Source organism: Pan paniscus, chromosome 16 (assembly GCF_029289425.2).
Source record: "Pan paniscus chromosome 16, NHGRI_mPanPan1-v2.0_pri, whole genome shotgun sequence".
NCBI lineage: Eukaryota > Metazoa > Chordata > Mammalia > Primates > Hominidae > Pan > Pan paniscus.
In genome coordinates this window covers 44,594,617-44,612,581 of record NC_073265.2, presented here as the reverse complement: position 1 = coordinate 44,612,581, position 17,965 = coordinate 44,594,617, and the positions used below count along the sequence as shown (strand labels likewise).

The following is a 17,965-nucleotide window of genomic DNA, read 5'->3' as shown; positions in this document are numbered from 1 at the left end:
TGCTGGTCATTGGGATAATAGTACCTTATTCAAGTGTTAGAAAAAATGTCCAGTGACTGCCCTGGTACACAGTAGTTGCTAAATAAATAGGACTTTTAATTATTCCATTTACCTACCTCTTTAATCTCCCAAGCACTAATAATTGGTATTTTAGTGTGTAATACGAGTTTCAATAATGTGTCCTCTTAGGAAAATAAGCCAGTGGGCACCTGGGAGATTTTCCATAAGTATATGAGTGGAAGAAAAGGTGCTATGTCTTACATTTTTTCCCCCACAACAGTGGGAAATTTTGTTTTCCCACTACAGTCAGGCAATTTGGAGATGCTGAACAATTTTTCTTTTTTGATTTATGAAAGGGATTATTCTGTGGGGCAAAACAAAACAAAAAACCAAAGGAAAAAACCAAGTAGAATGAATAGACGGGTATAAAAGGATAAGTAAAAGTCTCTCTCCCCTCTGATAGTCTTTTTCTTCAGCAACAGCCACTATTAATGGACATATTAGGATCTACTGAGAATACCAAGAACAGGCCTTTCCACTGGAAAAGATTAAGCTTATTAGTAAGCATGACATTTTGTTCATAATTTACATACACTCTTTTTATAGAACTAGATAATAGTTCTTTTTGAACTTGGGTATTCTTCATCCAAACCTTGGTTTGCCCAAAATGTTAGTACAATACTGAATGGGACCAAGGCAGTGTTTTTTATTTTGTTCCTCCTATGAATATGTTAATATCATCCACAGTTCATACCTCATGAGTTGGAATATCACATATCCATGTCACCTAGTATTTTTTAATCTACTTGAAATAGTTCTGATTAAAGAATAATCTGAAAAGTGGTGTGGTGAAAAATGTAGCAAGATTAAGAAAACTAAGCCTATCACTTAAATCTACATTTATAAGATGTTTGAAATGGTAAAATGAGGAACCTACTAAAAGGAATGATAATTAGAATTAGCTTTATTTGAAATAAAATAGCTGAGATGAGAGGATTGCTTGAGGCCAGGAGTTCAAGACCAGCCTGGGCAACATAGTGAGACTCCATTTAAAATAAAAAAAAATTAGCCAGGTGTGATAGTGCGCACCTGTAGATCCAGCTACTGGGAAGGCTAAGGCAGGAGGTTCACCTGTGCTCATGAGTTTGAGGGGACAGTGAGCTATGACCACGCCACTGCACTCCAGCCTGGGTGACACCCTGTCTCTACGAAAATAAAAATGAATAAAATAGGGCCAGGTGCGGTAGCTCACACCTGTAATCCCAGTACTTTGGGAGGACAAGGCAGGCGGATCACTTGAGGTCAGGAGTTCAAGACCAGCCTGGCCAACAGAGGTGAAACCCCATCTCTACTAAAATATAAAAATTAGCCGGGCGTGGTGTCAGAGGTTGCAGTGAGCCGAGATCACGCCACTGCACTCCAGCCTGGGCAACAGAGTGAAACTGTCTCAAAATAAATTAAAAAATAGGATTCTAAAAGTTCAACCATCTGTAATAACCCCAATCACAGACACAGCAGATCCCCAAATATAAGTTGAAGCACTTAACTTGGGTTGGTAGGCTAAAACAACATCTACTTTAGTAGGCTCAAATACAAAAAGCTACATTAAAGCCTTGTCTTTGTCTGTACTGCTATATTGGAATACCTGAGACTGGCTAATTTATATTTACTTGGCTCATGGTCCTGCAGGTTGTACAAGAAGCATCCACTGGTGAGGGCTTCAGGCTGCTTCCACTCATGGCAGAAGGTGAAGGGGAGTCAGTTTGTGCAGAGATCACATGGTGAGAGAGCAGAAGCAAGAAAGTGGAAGGTGCCAGGCTCTTTTGTACAGCCAGCACTCGGGGGAACTCTCATGGAACCTAATATAAGGAGAACTCACTTATTACTCCAGGATGGTGCCAAGCCATTCATGAAGGCTCCACCCCCATGATCGAAGCATCTCCTATTAGGCCCCACCTCCAACAGTGGGGATCAAATTTCAACTAAGGTTTAGGGGACAAACGTCCAAACTACAGCAAGCCCATCCTACAGCAAGGCCCTAGAAGATACAGTTTGTTCTCAATTATTTGAAGATACTTATAAGGTGAGCATGTGTAAAGTGATTCACTTATTAATAATTTGTTCATTCAAGGCCGGGGGCGGTGGCTCACGCCTGTAATCCCAGGACTTTGGGAGGCCAAGGCAGGCAGATCGCGAGGTGAAGAGATCGAGACCATCCTGGCCAACATCGTGAAAACCCATCTCTACTAAAAATACAAAAATTAGCTAGGTGTGGAGGCGCGTGCCTGTAGTCCCAGCTGAGGCAGGCTGAGGCAGGAGAATCACTTGAACCCAGCAGGCATAGGTTGCAGTGAGCTGAGATCGTGCCACTGCACTCCAGCCTGGTGACAGAGCGAGATGCCGTCTCAAAAAAAAAAAAAAAAAAAACTATGGCACTAGGAATACAATAGTATAGGTGGGTGACACAAAATGGGAATACTTGGTGATCAAGACTGTGAAAATAGCACTCTGGGTAGAATGCTGGAAGATAACATGCTTGTGTTTCCAGCATCTTCAGTACTGGTGAGACAGAGCGTCTCTTAAGTTAGGTAATGCTTGCCTTACATGATGGTGATTTTAACTCTCTGAGCTTAGCTCATTTTAGGATGGATCATTTTAGTGAGAACTGAATCTCCATATTACTTAGAGAAGTAATATAAAGAAAATGCTGGGAAGAGAAGGAACAGCTGAACAATGCCAGGGAGAGTCAGGTGATAGCTTAGTTTTCTTGGGGACAGTGGATACTGAAACAGTTGCCATTCAGAATTGTCTTCAACAGTATTATGGATCCGATGAGCTTTTGTGTAATATTCTGGGAGCCTTACTACATGTCACAGTATTATTTCTAAGAAAAAAATATTTCAGGTTCCAACTTAAAAATGAAGTTTGGGGATAAAACCTTATTTAAAATAGAACTGTCTTTATGATTATTATTTTTTTGAGATGGACTCTCGCTCTTTCGCCCAGGCGGGAGTGCAAGTGGCATGATACCGGCTCACTGCAACCTCCACCTCCTGGGTTCAAGCGATTCTCCTGCCTTAGCCTCCTGGGTAGCTGGGATTACAGGTGCCTGCCGCCATGCCCGGCTAATTTTTGTATTTTAAGTAGAGATGGGGTTTCACCATGTTGGCCAGGCTGGTCTCAAACTCAGGTGATCTGCCCGCCACAGCCTCCCAAAGTGCTGGGATTACAGGCGTGAGCCACAGCGCCCAGCCAGAACTGCCTTTATTTACATGTTTAGCATCCTATAAGCATTACTATGCATTTGACATACAAAGAAAATATCTTTTATAATTTCAGTTATCACCAAATGACTTGTGCACATGTTAGAAAAGAACCCAACTTTAAAGTATAAGTCAAGAGTCCTGAATTTAAGGCCTCTGAGGGGTTTTTAAACCTTCTGGCACTGAAAGCTTCCAAAGGGGATTTCAGAAATGAGTTGCTAAAGGAAGGGTTGGAAAGATTTTCCAGTTCCAATGCTAGACTGAGTGAACCACAAGAGAAGCCTAAGGTCCATGGTTTTCTTATAGACCAGTAGTATTGTTTCATCAATATTTAAAACAAGTGAACAAGATTCCAGTAGGTGACATCCAGTAAGTCTCCTTAATGGCACGCACAAATTTGGAGATGGAGTTCTCACTGAAATAATCCACCCTCAAATGACCTAGCTTCAGAAAGTGATCATCCCCACCACGTAAATGATGTGTATCCCAATCACTGAAGGTTTAAGACTTTGTGTGTACCCCAGTGACTAAAGTATAGGTTCCTTCCTTTCACATAGTAACAACCCATTGCTAACTGGATGCTAAACATCACCCCTAAATACTTAATTTGCTCCTGTTATCTGGGCCTACAAAAAGATACTTGAAAGTGGGTATACAGAAAATTTCTGGAAGAACTGCTTAAGAAAGTGATAACAATAGTTACCTCTGGGGAATGGGACTAGATGACTTGAGGATGACACACTAATTATTTTTGTACCATCGGCATTTATTTTTATAATAAAAAAATACACTGGGCTCCTATCAGATCATGTTCATCAGACTACTGTTACAGAAATGTTTAAAATCCATTACATCTCAGTTGACTACTCTTCAGGATAAAATCTAAAAACCTGAGCATATAAGAAGATACTTCATGAGGTGGTTCCTTTATAAAGCCATATCTCTTAATCATCATGTATTATTTAGCTTGATATACACACTTTAAAAATTTTGGATATCTAGCGTGGCATTCTGTATTTTCCAGCAATCACTAATACATTCCTTCTTACCAAGGTAAGGTTCACGGTAATAGAGAGGATGGGAGTATCTGAGACTGTACATTGCTGATTCCATCCTGGTTTTGACAAGAATTATCAGGAAACCTAATGTTAAGAAAAAAAATCCCTACCACATTTTACGAATTAGATATCTGAGTTACTGTTTCTATTTTTAAATACTCTTTGAGAAAGCTTAGTTTCAGTGTTTAGATAAGAACAACAAAAGGTGGTTCAATTCTGGAATGGGACATACAGTAGAATGGGGCTGGGAAAGAGAGACTTTGAACTACTAACCATAATGAGGGTACTGGGCACAGATGAAGGTATCAAGAAGAATTTTTTTTTTTTTTAGACAGAGTCTCGCTCTGTCACCCAGGCTGGAGTGCAGTGGTGCCGATCTCGGCTCAATGCAACCTCCACCTCCAGGGTTCAAGTGATTCTCCTGTCTCAGCCTCCCAAGTAGCTGGCATTACAGGTGCGTGCCACCACACCCAGCTAGTTTTTGTATTTTTAGTAGAGACAGGGTTTCACCCTGTTGGCCAGGCTGGTCTTGAACTCCTGACCTCAGGTGATCCACCCACCTCAGCCTCCCAAAGTGCTAGGATTACAGGCGTCAGCCACTGGCAGCTGGCCAGGAAGAATTTTATGTTGCTATTTTGTTAAGGAAGTAAAGCCGTCTTTCCATCTTCGATAGAATTCAACAGTTAATGCCTAAAACAAAGACCTTTAAGTGGCATTATAAATGTTTTAGAGATATCGAGATAAATACCAAAATAACCAGCTGAAAGAATGCTTAAGTGATTGTTTTTGGGGAGAGGAAATAGAAGGGAGAGCAGGGGAACAAATTTTTTTTTTAAATTCCTTGTGGAATGTCTTCTGAAATAATGTACATATGCAATTTTGATAAAAAGATTAGAATATGGGGCCAGCTGTGGTGGCTCACGCCGTAATCCCAGCACTTTGGGAGGCCAAGGCAGGTGGATCATCTGAGGTCAGGAGTTTGACACCAGCCTGGTCAACATGGTCAAGCCCCAACTAAAAATACAAAAATTAGCTGGCTGTGGTGGCATGGGCCTGTAATTCCAGCTACTCTGGAGGCTGAGGCAGGAGAATCTCTTGAACCCAGGAGGCGGAGGTTGTAGTGAGCTGAGATTGCACCACTGCACTCCAGCATGGGCGACAGAGAGAGACTCTCAAAAAAAAAAAAAAAAAAAAAAAGATAAGAATATGGAAAAACAAAGTGGCCCAGTAAGAGAGGTCTATATTAGCCACTGTGGTAAAAACAGATAAGCAGACACTCAACTCAGAATCAGTAGTGGGTGCTGAACTCTATCAGCACAAATGAGAGATTCAAACTAAGAATTGAATTAGTGTTGCTAAAATATCACCTTTCTTTTACAGATAAGGAAAATGAGGCACATTGTTGAACAATTGACTAAAGATCAGAGCCAGTCACAAAATATATTTTCTAGAGTTGAGTCCTATTTTATAGGACTAAGGGAAATTCAAATTAGGCAAGAGAAGTTACCGTAGACTGAAAAAACTGCTGCAATTATTTTTCTTCCTGTGTCCCATCCCACTATGAGGTTGGCATTTATTTCCCCACCTCTTGAATCTGGCCTGGCCCAGTGACTTGCTTTCATGAAAAGAATGTGGTGGAAGTGACAGTATGCAAATTCCAAGCCCTTGTCTCAAAGGGCCTTGCATATTTGCTCCCTCTCTTGGAACCCGGCCTATGCCAAGTGAACAAGCCCTAGCTAGCCTGTTGGAGGAAGAGAAAACTCAGAAGAGCTGAGAAGACTTGGCCTACAGCTAGTTGAACCCCAGACATGAGAGCCCAGCCTAGGTCAATAGAGCTATCTACTCAATCTGCAGCTGTGTAAGTGAGCTCAGTGGAGATGAGAACTGCCCAGTTGAAATGTAGACCTGTAAATTATAATAAATGGAGTTTTAAGCCACTACAGTTTTGAGGTGGCCTTTTACACAGCAATGGCTGACAGAGTTGTCATGTTTACATAAAAATAGGTTAAAACAAGTCACACAAAAGCAGAATAAGGCTGAAATTTGTGGTATAACTCAAGATTTCAAGTACTTAGGAAAGATTCAAACTGGGTCACTAAAACATCAAGAGCTCCAAAGAGAACTGTTCTAAATGTCCAGAGATTTCTGTCTAGGTGAGATCACTAGACAGAATTGATCCTACTGTTGGAACCTCTTGGCATTAAACAGCCCTGACTGTTAGTGGAAGTACAAATCTCCTAGGAATTAGAGTTTTTTGACCCACTCTAGAACCTTAGGTAGGGTGTGGAGGAAAAGAATGCATCCTGTGAGGAGATCAAGGGGTTTTCTAGGTTGCTGTCTTTTAGAGATCCTTCTAAGTAGACAGAGGATGGAAGAAGGGGTGATTCTTACCTATTAGAAGGGGCTCTCTTTACCCCTCATCAGCATTTTATCTCAATAAACTGTGAGTAGGCCCTGGTTACAGGGATCTTGCCACTTAAAGATTCAATCTTTTAGACTGGCAATGAGGATTCAGACAACTCAATCTTAGTGTAAATACTTGGTAAAGCAACAGGACACAGAAGAGGAATGCTGGAAAAATCTGGTTTATGAAAACAGAAATCAAACCAAGTTACTAACCAACCTCCCCGTCCCCTCCAGGCACACAAAAACATTTGCCTTTGTACTCTGCCAATGCTTGATTTAATTATAATACACACTCAAGTGGCTGTAAAAAAACTCAACAAAACAGAAACCATTTAACATCTGAATAGTGATTTATGAACAGATTTCCTCTGACAAATGGGGCCAGCTATTCTTAAGGCTTGCCAAATAGCTGTTAGATGTCTAAATTTTTGTATGTGCCTGCGTTTGTATGTGGTTACACTGTAAAGTAATGACAGACTGAGGCTTTGATTTCAGAACTTCAGATGTATCAAAAATACAGATTTTTAATATTTGATTTTATATTTGTATGTTTATCTTCTTAAATTGAAGAGATTATACATCTCAGATCTGTAGGAGTTGATGTATACTTGGTCAAACATTGCCTAACTCAATGTTTTTCTTTTTTTTTAAGTAAAAAATAAGTTTGAAAACTGTAACTCCCTAGGTTTTTTCCAGCCTCCAGTTCCAGTTGGCTAGTCATTTCTTCTCTCTCAACACAGTGATTTTTTTTAAGGTCTTAATATTTGAAGGAAGTCAACAGTCATTTATTCCGAATTAAACTTGAAGTTAATAAAGTTTCAATTCGTAATTTTTCCAAACCAACCAATGTAAAAACCCAGATTTTCCTGAATTGAGTCATATAAGGATTTTTGTAAGTGACAAAAAAATACATGTTAAGACTGTGGAAAAATGGAGAAAAGGCCTGAATAAAATCAGGAGTTAATTACTTAAAAAATGGCATATGCCAGGCTGGGCGCGGTGGCTCACGCCTGCAATCCCAGCACTTTTGGGAGGCTGAGGCGGGTGGATCACCTGAGGTCAGGAGTTCGAGACCAGCCTGGCCAACACGGTGAAACCCTGTCTCTACTTAAAATACAAAAATTAGCCGGGTATGGTGGCGGATGCCTGTAATCCCAGCTACTCGGGAGGCTGAGGCAGGAGAATTGCTTGAACACAGGGAGGTGGAGGTTGCAGTGAGCCAAGATCGTGCCACTGCACTCCAGCCTGGGCAACAGAGTGAGACTCTGTCTAAAAAGATAATAATAATAATTGCATATGCCTTAGAGTGAGTTTTAAAAGTGTAAATGTTTTGTGTGTAAAAGCATTAAAAACTAGTTTCAACAGCAGTAAATACATTTTTCCTTTGTGAAAATGAAGACCCTTACAGTTTAACCATAAACTTAAAATAGCTAATCTAAAAACAGACATGTTACTTTACTTTTTAGTGAGAAACACCACCACCAAATAGAAACACCACCACCAAAAACTGCTTTGGGTATTGGATATTTATATGGGTTTTTTGTTTGTCTGTTTTTTGAGAGAAGGACTTGCCATATGGTAGGCTGGTCTCAAACTCCTGGGCTCAGGTGATCCTCCTGCCTCAGGCTTCTGAGTAGCTGGGATTAAAAGTGCACACCGCTGCACTGGGCTAGGATCTTTATGTTTTTATCTCACTTTAGAGGATATAGGAAAAAAGATATTTGGACTACAAAAAGAGAATATTGCAGTAATATAATTAATCTGTAATTAAGTAATTCCTTATTAACCTAGTTGAAAATAGACATAGTTTAATGAGGATGTGTTGTCTTTAGACTATTTCTATATAATTTATTTTCTATAACAAACAAAAGCACTTACCACAGAACACCATACAGAATGGTAAAACTGGATAAATAAACCTGAATTCTTTGTGGCTCAACATGCTATAATAAAAACAAATATTATTAAAAAATATTAATTATCATGTTATAGGATAGATTGAGAAAGTAATATATTTAATATAAAATATATTTAACTTGATCTATTTATTTTCTAAGTATTCAGACTGAATTTCTTGCTTCAGAAATTCATCTTATTTTTTAGTTATAAGGTGATTATGATATGGTAAAACTAATCATAAAATATGATGTCAATTTGAAATTACAAAGTACAGTTACATTCTAAAAACGGGATTTCTATTTCAATCCAAGTAAGTGAAATTAGTCAAATTTGGAATAAGGATACATACATTTTTATTTTAGAATGTATTTCTGTGGTCCTTCAATTTAAAATTTTGGTAGTATTGATTGACTGATTGACTGAGACAGGGTCTTGTTTTGTCACCCAGACTGGAGTGCAGTAGCACAATCATAGCTCACTGCAACCTTAAATTCCTGGGCTCAAGCAGTCCTTCTGCCTCAGCTTCCCCAATAGCTAGGACTACAGGCACATGCCATCATGCCCTGGTAATTTTAAATTTTTTTTCAGAGAGAGGGTCTTGCTATGTTGCTCAGGCTGGTCATGAACTCCTTGCTTCAGGCAATCCTCCCACCTTGGCCTTCAAAGTATTGAAATTACAGGCATGAGCAACTGTGCCTGGTCTGTTTTTTTTTTTTTTAAAGCAAATAAAATTAGTCCAAGTTCTTAAAAATTGAGTGTAATCCTTATTAAGAAAACTACATATCTAAAGTATTCACTCTAGTGCCTCCATAATTAACTACTACTTGTATCTTCTAAGATAATTCCCACTAACAAAAGTTAATGGCACCTCCAAAACATAAAGTTTACTTTTTGAAGAATTTAATTTGATTTCTTGGTAACATAAAAAATTTTAGCCTTTTGAACAAATAAAATCTTACCTATAAACAAGCAGTGTCCACAGCACAGTCACCAAAAGTATCCGGTATCTCTTTGGTGCTAGATAGCAGCCATGAATAAAGAAGGGTAAGTGAGTACCCAAGATAACTGGAAATCCTTGACTGAAGTACCAGTGCCATGGATGAGAACCATAAAATGTTCCCAAGTTCTGCAGCACGTTAAATTTCAAAAAATTAAATTGAACCAGAGTCCACTGGCACCGTTGAAGGAAAAATAAATAGAAATGTGTTAGTGCCAAGTAGTAATCTTTGGCATTAGGGGATTGATACAATTTTGACATTAAATCAGAATTGAAGTCTAAAAACCAGGCAATAGTTTACATTAATAATTTTTTTTTTTTTTTTTTTTTAAGACGGAGTCTTGCTCTGTCGCCCAGGCTGGAGTGCAGTGGCGCGATCTCGGCTCACTGCAAGCTCCGCCTCGCGGGTTCACGCCATTCTGCCTCAGCCTCCCGAGTAGCTGGGACTACAGGCGCCCGCCACCACGCCCGGCTAATTTTTTTGTATTTTTAGTAGAGACGGGGTTTCACCATGTTAGCCAGGATGGTCTCAATCTCCTGACCTCGTGATCTGCCTGCCTCGGCCTCCCAAAGTGCTGCGATTATAGGTGTGAGCCACCATGCCTGGCCTAATAATTTTAATTAATGACTGTATGAAATCCTTCTTAACTGTTATTTTTTCTTCTTTAAGTATTAATGTGTTCTTTGTTAATTTGTAAAACTAGATTTTTGAGATTCAAAGTGAGAATCAAACTTATATTTTGGCAGTCTAAGTTTGTGTTTTTATTTCAAGTTTTTGGGGTACAGATGGCTTCTGGTTACATGAATAAGTTCTTTAGAGGTGATTTCTAGGATTTTGGTCCACCCATCACCCAAGCAATGTACACTGTACCTAATATGTACTCGAAATAAGAATTTCTCACCCCTCTCTCACCCTTCCCCACCCCGAGTCACCAGAGTCCATTATATCACTCTTATGTCTTTGCATCCCATAGCTTAGCTCCCACTTATAAGTAAGAACATATGATATTTGGCTTTCCATTCCTGAGTTATTTCACTTAGAATAATGGCCTCCAGCTCCATCCAAGTTTTATATCCAGTTAAGAGATAAAGAGGATAGTAGACATATTTTTCGGACTGTGTGGTACTTTACAATGTGACATATTACCTGTGAAGATAAAGCTTTGAAAACATTACAATTTGAATTACAGCGTAAAGCTGACAATAATGACAGAAACAGCAACAGGTAACATTCAGTGCTCACTTAATAATTCCCTGCCTTAAAATGTACTCTCCTGAATATTAGCTAGGAGTACTAATTCTTTTATGTAGAAAGCACAACAAATTGAACCAAAGGCTTATTAGGATATGCCTAGAAGTCTTTTGTAATGTATCCCATATCATTTAAAAAATCATTTGCCTCTGTTCTAAAGTATTAATGGATTAAAAATAAAAATAGCTGTTAGCTTAATATACTTTTACTTACTTGGCCAAAAAAAATACGATCAATCATCAGAGACAAACTCAAAGTAACAAAGCTGAAAAACAAAAATAGCATAGTGATTCACATTTGGAGCTTGCTGAAAATCCACTATTAGCATATGGCTTTATATGTGCCTTGCATCAAAAGCCACTATAAAAATGCTTTACAGTTTCACCAACTGAATATAGATTTACACATTTTGAAAGGTATCTACTGATAAAGATCAGTAGATAAGATTATATAATCGATTAATATTGTAAAAATATATTAATAAAAAGATTATTGAAAGACTACTGCTGTATAACAAATTACCCCAAAACTTGTTAACTTAAACTATGAATATTTACCATTTCATAGTTCCTGTGGATCAAGAACCTAGGTGTTGCTTAGCTCGGTGCCTCTGGCTCGAGGTCGCTCATGAATTGTAGTCAAGCTCTTAGCAGGGGCTACAGTTTCATCTGAAGGTTCAATTACAGGTGGAGAGATCAGCTTCCAAATTTGCTCACATGGTTGCTGGTGGGGCTAAGTTCCTCAACATATGGCCGTTTCCTTAAAGCTGCCTCATGACATAATTAACTGGCTTAACCCAGGGTAAGTCAGCCAAGAGTGAGTGAGACAGGCACCCAAGATGGAAGCCATAATCTTTTTATTTATGTATTCTTTTCTTTTTTTTAGAGACAGGGTCTTGCTCTGTCACCCAGGCTGGAGTGCAGTAGTGTGTGATCATGGCTCACTGCAGCCTTGACCTCCTGGGCTCAAGTGATCCTCCCACCTCAGCCTTCCAAGTAACTAGGACTACAGGTGTGTGCCACCATGACTGGATAATTTTTGGATTTTCTGTAGAGATGGGGTCTCACTATATTACCCAACTGGTCTCAAACTCCGGGCCTCAAGCAATACTTCCCCATTGGCCTCCCAAAATGCTGGGATTACAGATGTAAGCCACTGTGCCTGGCCACCACAGTCTTTTCATAACCCAGTCTTGTAAGTGATATCCCATCCCTTCTGCTGTATTCTACTCATTAGAATTGAGTCGACAAATCTAGCCCATGTTCAAGGGGGAGGGGATTATACAAAGACATAAATAGCAGGAGGATGGGATCACTGGAGGCCATCTCAGAGACTGCCTCCCACAAACACATATACAGAAAAATACGCTATGAAGGTAAAGCTCTATGAATCATCACTACATGAACACAACTGTGTACCTGCCATACAGAGCAGGATAAAGAGTATTAGCAGCACCACCTTGTCCCTCCAATCAGTCAGTCCCTACCTCCTCCCCAAAAGTAACCCAAAGGTAACCCTTCCTCTTCCCAAAGGTAACCACTATCCTAATTTCTGATAACATAGATGAGTTTTATCTTTTTTTGAATTTTATAAGAATAGGATCATACCATATGTACTCATGTCTAAATTCCTTTAGTCATTGTGCTTGTGAGATTGAACCAAGTTTTTTTGCATGCTGTAGTTCATTCCTTTACAATACTGTGTATTGTAACTATGTATACCACACTGTATGTATTCCTTCTATTGATGGACACTGTGCTTCCATTTCCAGCTATTGTGAATAGTGCTGCAATGAACATTCTTTTACACATCTTTTAGTATCCATATATATGCATTTCTGTTAGACATATACCTAGGATTGGAATTGGTGGGCCCTAAGGTAGCGGTCCCTAACCTTTCTGGCACCAGGGTCTGGTTTCTTGAAAGACAGTTTTTCCACGAACAGGTTGCAGGGGTGGGAGTGGGGCATGGTTTCTGGATGAAACTGTTCCACCTCAGATCACTGGACATTAGATGCTCATACGGAGCACAACCTAGATCCCTTGCATGTGCAGTTCACAGTAGGGTTCACACTTCTGTAAGAATGTGACAGGAGGTGGAGCTCAGGCAGTAATGCTTGCTTGCTCACCTCCTGCTGTGCAGCCCAGTTCCTAAGAGGCCATGGACTGGGGCCAGTCCACAGCCTTGGGACTGGTGACCCCTGCCCTAAGTTGTAAGTGCAACTATGTATTTATTTAGCTTTTGTAAGTACTTAAAAGTTTTCCAAAATAGTGTATTAGTTTGCAGTCCCACAGGAATATATAAGTTCCACATCATTTTAGCCATTTGGGTGGATGTATAGTATAGTAGTATTTCATGGTGGCTTTAACTTTGTTTTTCCTTGATAACAAATGAAATGAGTCTCTTTATATTTATTGGCCATTTTAATATTTTTTGAAGTACCTGATGAAACCTTTTCAATAATTTTTCTATGAGTTATCTTTTTCTTATAGATTTTTAAAAGTTTTATATATAATCTGGATGTAAGGTTTTATTTTTGAGATGGAGCCTCACTCTGTTGCCCAGGCTGGAGTGCAGTGGTGCAATTTCAGTTCATTGCAACCTCTACCTCTGGGGTTCAATCGTTTCTCCTGCCTCAGCCTCCCAAGTAGCTGGGATTACAGGCATGTGCCACAATGCCCAGCTAATTTTTTTGTATTTTTAGCAGAGACAGGGTTTCGTCATATTGGCCAGGCTGGTCTTGAACTCCTGACCTCAGGTGATGTGCCTGCCTCAGCCTCCCAAAGTGCTGGGATTATAGGCGTGAGCCATCGCGCCCAACCACTAGAACACTTTAAATCACTGGGTAAGAATTACAATCCCTAACTGATGATGATTCAACCTACGATTTTTCAACTTTAAAATGGTACCCATACAGCCATTCTGTTTTTCACTTTCAGTACAGTATTCAATGAATTACATGAGATATTCAAATATTTTATTATGAAATAGGCTTTGTGTTAGATGATTTTGCTCAACTGTAGGCTAATGTAAGCGTTCTGAGCACGTTTATGGTAGGCTAAGCTGTGATGTTCAGTACGTTAGATGTGTTAAGTGCATTTTTGATGTAGAATATTTTCTTTGTTATTTATTTTGTTTAGAGACAGGTTATCACTCTGTTTCCCAGGCTGGAGTGCAGTGGAATGAACATAGCTCATTGCAACCTTGAACTCCTGGGTTGAAGGGATCCTCCTGCCTCATCCTCCCAAGTAGCTAGGACCACAGGCGTGCCTAGTGCCACCTATACTTGGCCAATTTTTAAATTTTTTTGTTGAGATGGGGTCTCATTATGTTGCTCAGGTTGTTCTTGAACTCCTGGTCTCCCAAGGCACTGGGATTACAGGTGTGAGCCACTGTGCCTTGCCTGACTTATGATATTTTCAACCTGCAATGAGTTTATCAAGATGTAACCCTGAGTCAAGGAGCATCTGTATTGTTATATCTTTTTCCCCCACAGACTTTGACTTTGAGAGCAGACACTGTATCTTACTCACTTCTGAATTATCAAATGCTGGATACAAAGTAGGTTAAATGCTTATTAAATGAATAAGTAATTATCATGCTGCTGATGAGATTAAAAAGGCTTTCTATCTCCCTCAGTGGTAAAGCCGATAGGAACTGAGCCCCTGCTATCTCTCTGACCTCATTATTACATTCTCCCAAACTCACTCTCTTTTAGCCACATCAGTCTCCTTGCTGTTCCTTGAACATGCCCAACATACTTAGTACTTGGCTGGCCCCTTTGCCTGGAATACTCTCTCATCAAGGAACTACATGGTTCACTCTCTCAACTCCTTTAAGTTTTGGCTCCAGTGTCACCTTATCATGGTGATCTTTCCCAACTACCCTATTTAAAAATAACAGCTCCCCCATTACCCCAAGCACTGGCATTCTATCCTCCTTATCCCACAATTATTTTTCCCTGTATTACCATCACTTGAAAAATATATATTTACTCTTATCTTTTTAGCTGTCTGTCTCTCCCTACTAGAATGTAAACTTCATGAAGGCAGGTACTTTTTTTGGTTAAACTGATGCATCTCCTACATCTGGAACACTGCCTGGCACATAGTAGGATTAAATACTTCCTGAATGAATGAATACATTTAATGCAATGTTATTAATACATCTGAGAAATGACAACAGTAGCAACTGAGACGCAAGATAATTTAGTCATTTTCAGATTGCTACCCGAAAAATACTTGTGACTAGTGAATACTAGTACAGTCATGCATTGCTTAACAATGGGGATACATTCTGAGAACTGCATCATTAGGCAGTTTCATCATTGTGCAAACATCATAGAGTGCACTTAGACAAGCCTAGATGGTACAGCTTACAGACATCTAGGCTATATGGTATAGCCTACTGCTCCTAGGCTACAAACCTATACAGCATGATAGTATGCTGAATATTGTAAGCAATTGCAACACAATGCTATGTATCTGTGTATCTAACTATAGCTAAACAGGCTGGGCATGGTGGCCCATGCCTGTATTTCCAGCACTTTGGGAGGCCAAGGTGGGTGGATCACCTGAGGTCAGGAGTTTGAGACTAGCTGGCCAACATGGTGAAACCCCAACTCGACTAAAAATAAAAAAATTAGCCAGGCGTGGTGGCAGGCGCCTGTAATCCCAGCTGTTTGGGAGGCTGAGGCAGGAGAATCACTTGAACCTGGGAGGCAGAGGCTGCAGTGAAGTGAGATTGCACCACTGCACTCCAGCCTGGGTGACAGAGTGAGACTCCGTCTCAAATAAAAAAAATATATATATATATAAAATATATATAGCCAAACAGAGAAACTAAAGTACACTAAAATACGGTAATATAATCTTATGGGACCACTGTCATAAATGCAGTCCAGTGCTAACCAAAATGTCATTATGCGGTGCATGATTGTATATTAAAAAGATTACTGTTGTAAGAGTCAGAATGCAGTCATCCCTTCAATAAATAATTATTCAGGGTAGTCTACTAGATATTTGGGATACAACTCATCCTAGGAGCTCATAGTGTAGTTAGAAGATGTGGGTTTCAATACCAGTATAGCAACCAGCCCAGTGACTTTGACTAATATATTTTAAATTTCTCCCAGCCTCCTGTTTTCTCTACTACAAAATAAAAACATATATTGCCTAGACTGAAGTATTATGAAAATTATGAGGTAATATGTGAAAACACATTATGAATTATAAAGCCTTATACAAATGTAAAAGAATCAAGTATCTCTAAAATATATTTGAGAAATATTTAGGAAATAAAGCATTGGAAAACACTAAGTTAGAAATAATTACAAAAGCACTCAGTTAAGCAAATTAAAATAGTTATAATCAGGATCATAAATATAAAAATATAATATATAAGTTTTGCATTATTCTATTTCCTTGGACTAAGAGTTCTCATTGACATTAGAAGATAAAATAATTAACTGAAAGATGTAAAATCTTGTTCGTAATCTGTGATTTGTAGGCTACTAAAATAAATGGATGGATTATTGCCACACTTACCCTACAGGTAAAAAATGATGTAGAATAAGATCAAGCTTTCTTGGTTCTTGACAGAAATGTCTGAAGAGCAAAGGTGTCCACAGAATGACAGCTGTGGGACGAATTATGAAGGCAAGTGCCACCAGGGATGAGTACTTGACACTATAAGAGGAAAATGTGTGATAAGACAAGTGGGAAATTAACTTGAAGTTATCTATCATTTACACTGTGATTTGACATTTTCCTTTTGGTATAAATAGCTATATGAACTTTTTTTTGTTTTGTTTTGTTTTTTTTGAGACAGAGTCTCACTCTGTCACCCAGGCTGGAGTGCAGTGGCATGATCTTGGCTCACGGCAACTTCTGCCTCCCAGGTGCAAGTGATTCTCCTGCCTCAGCATCCCGAGTAGCTGGGATTACAGGTGTGTACCACCATGCCCGACTAATTTTTTGTATTTTCAGTAGAGATGGGGTTTCACCTTGTTGGCCAGGCTGGCCTCAAACTCCTGACCTCAGGTGATCTGCCCACCTCAGCCTCCTAAAGTGCTGGGATTACAGGCTAATCCCCATGCCAGGCTAATTTTTTGTATTTTTAGTGGGACACAGGGTTTTACCATGTTGGCCAGGCTGGTCTCAAACTCCTGACCTCAGGCGATCCGCCGGCCTCAGCCTCCTAAAGTGCTGGGATTACAGGCAGGAGCCACAGTGCCTGGCCTAAATAGCTATATTAACTTTTGCAGGTTACTTACGCTTTCTGGGTCTTAGTTTTTCTTATCTTTTAAAAAAGGTAATATCTAAAGCCGTTTTCAGTGCTCATCTTCTAATTCTAGTGTTTTCAAATAAGAAGTTATCATATGTCTTAATGCCAGTCTTGTGTGCTAAAAAGTATGCTTTTTACCTCATAACTTTGCCAATTACTTTCTTGATTGAAAAAAAAATGATCAAGTTTCTCCTAAGGAGCTATAAGAAAGTCATAAAGAGAGGCTTTCTCTAAGAAAAAGCATGAGCATTTAAAGAAACAGGATTATTTAGGCAGTGATGGGCTCAGAGTATTTAGAATTTTGTTTTGAAAGTTAATTTTAGCCAAGTGAAATATATATGCATACAACTGATAAAAGGCCTACTGTATAAACTGTATGATCATGGATAGAAATACAGATTTTTATTAACAGGACTTCTCTAAACTAATGGTTGAAAGAGACGATTTGATAATTTAATCATGAGGACTATGGATAGTATATTATTATGTGGAAAAATACTTAGTCCTGTAAAAAATTAAAAGAAAGCAAAATAAGACAACCTATATTACCATTATATACCAATTAACTAATAAAAATAACTATAAAGAAATCTGTAGGCCAGGTGTGGTGGCTCAGGCCTGCAATCCCAGCACTTTGGGAGGCCGAGGTGGGTGGATCAGCTGAAGTCAGGAGTTCAAGACCAGTCTGGCCAAAATGGTGAAACCCTGTCTCTACTAAAGATAGAAAAAAATTAGCTGGGTGTGGTGGCAGGTGCCTGTAATCCCAGCTACTTGGGAGGCTGAGGCAGGAGAATCACTTGAACCT

At 39.3% G+C, this 17,965-nt stretch overlaps 3 protein-coding genes across 4 annotated transcripts in view; 2 read left to right on the top strand and 1 right to left on the bottom strand.

Moving 5' to 3' along the window:
• CCPG1 (cell cycle progression 1) overlaps positions 1 to 5,969 on the top strand; it is a 66,870-nt gene extending 60,901 nt beyond the window's left edge. The window contains exon 10 of one of the 2 annotated variants that reach the window (XM_063596662.1): positions 1,690 to 5,969. In XM_063596662.1, the coding sequence (XP_063452732.1) occupies positions 1,690 to 1,715 (26 nt within the window). In that variant the 3' untranslated portion in view covers positions 1,716 to 5,969. The remainder of the gene's footprint in view (positions 1 to 1,689) is intronic. The other variant, XM_063596658.1, reaches the window with a different exon arrangement.
• PIGBOS1 (PIGB opposite strand 1) overlaps positions 1 to 17,965 on the top strand; it is a 38,969-nt gene that overhangs the window by 5,995 nt on the left and 15,009 nt on the right. The window lies entirely within an intron of this gene.
• PIGB (phosphatidylinositol glycan anchor biosynthesis class B) overlaps positions 1 to 17,965 on the bottom strand; it is a 36,447-nt gene that overhangs the window by 5,236 nt on the left and 13,246 nt on the right. Inside the window, exons 6-9 of the mRNA XM_055098532.2 lie at positions 16,422 to 16,562; positions 11,089 to 11,140; positions 9,586 to 9,797; positions 8,606 to 8,670 (exon numbers count right to left, since the gene is read on the bottom strand). Of these exons, the coding sequence (XP_054954507.1) occupies positions 8,606 to 8,670; positions 9,586 to 9,797; positions 11,089 to 11,140; positions 16,422 to 16,562 (470 nt within the window). The remainder of the gene's footprint in view (positions 1 to 8,605; positions 8,671 to 9,585; positions 9,798 to 11,088; positions 11,141 to 16,421; positions 16,563 to 17,965) is intronic.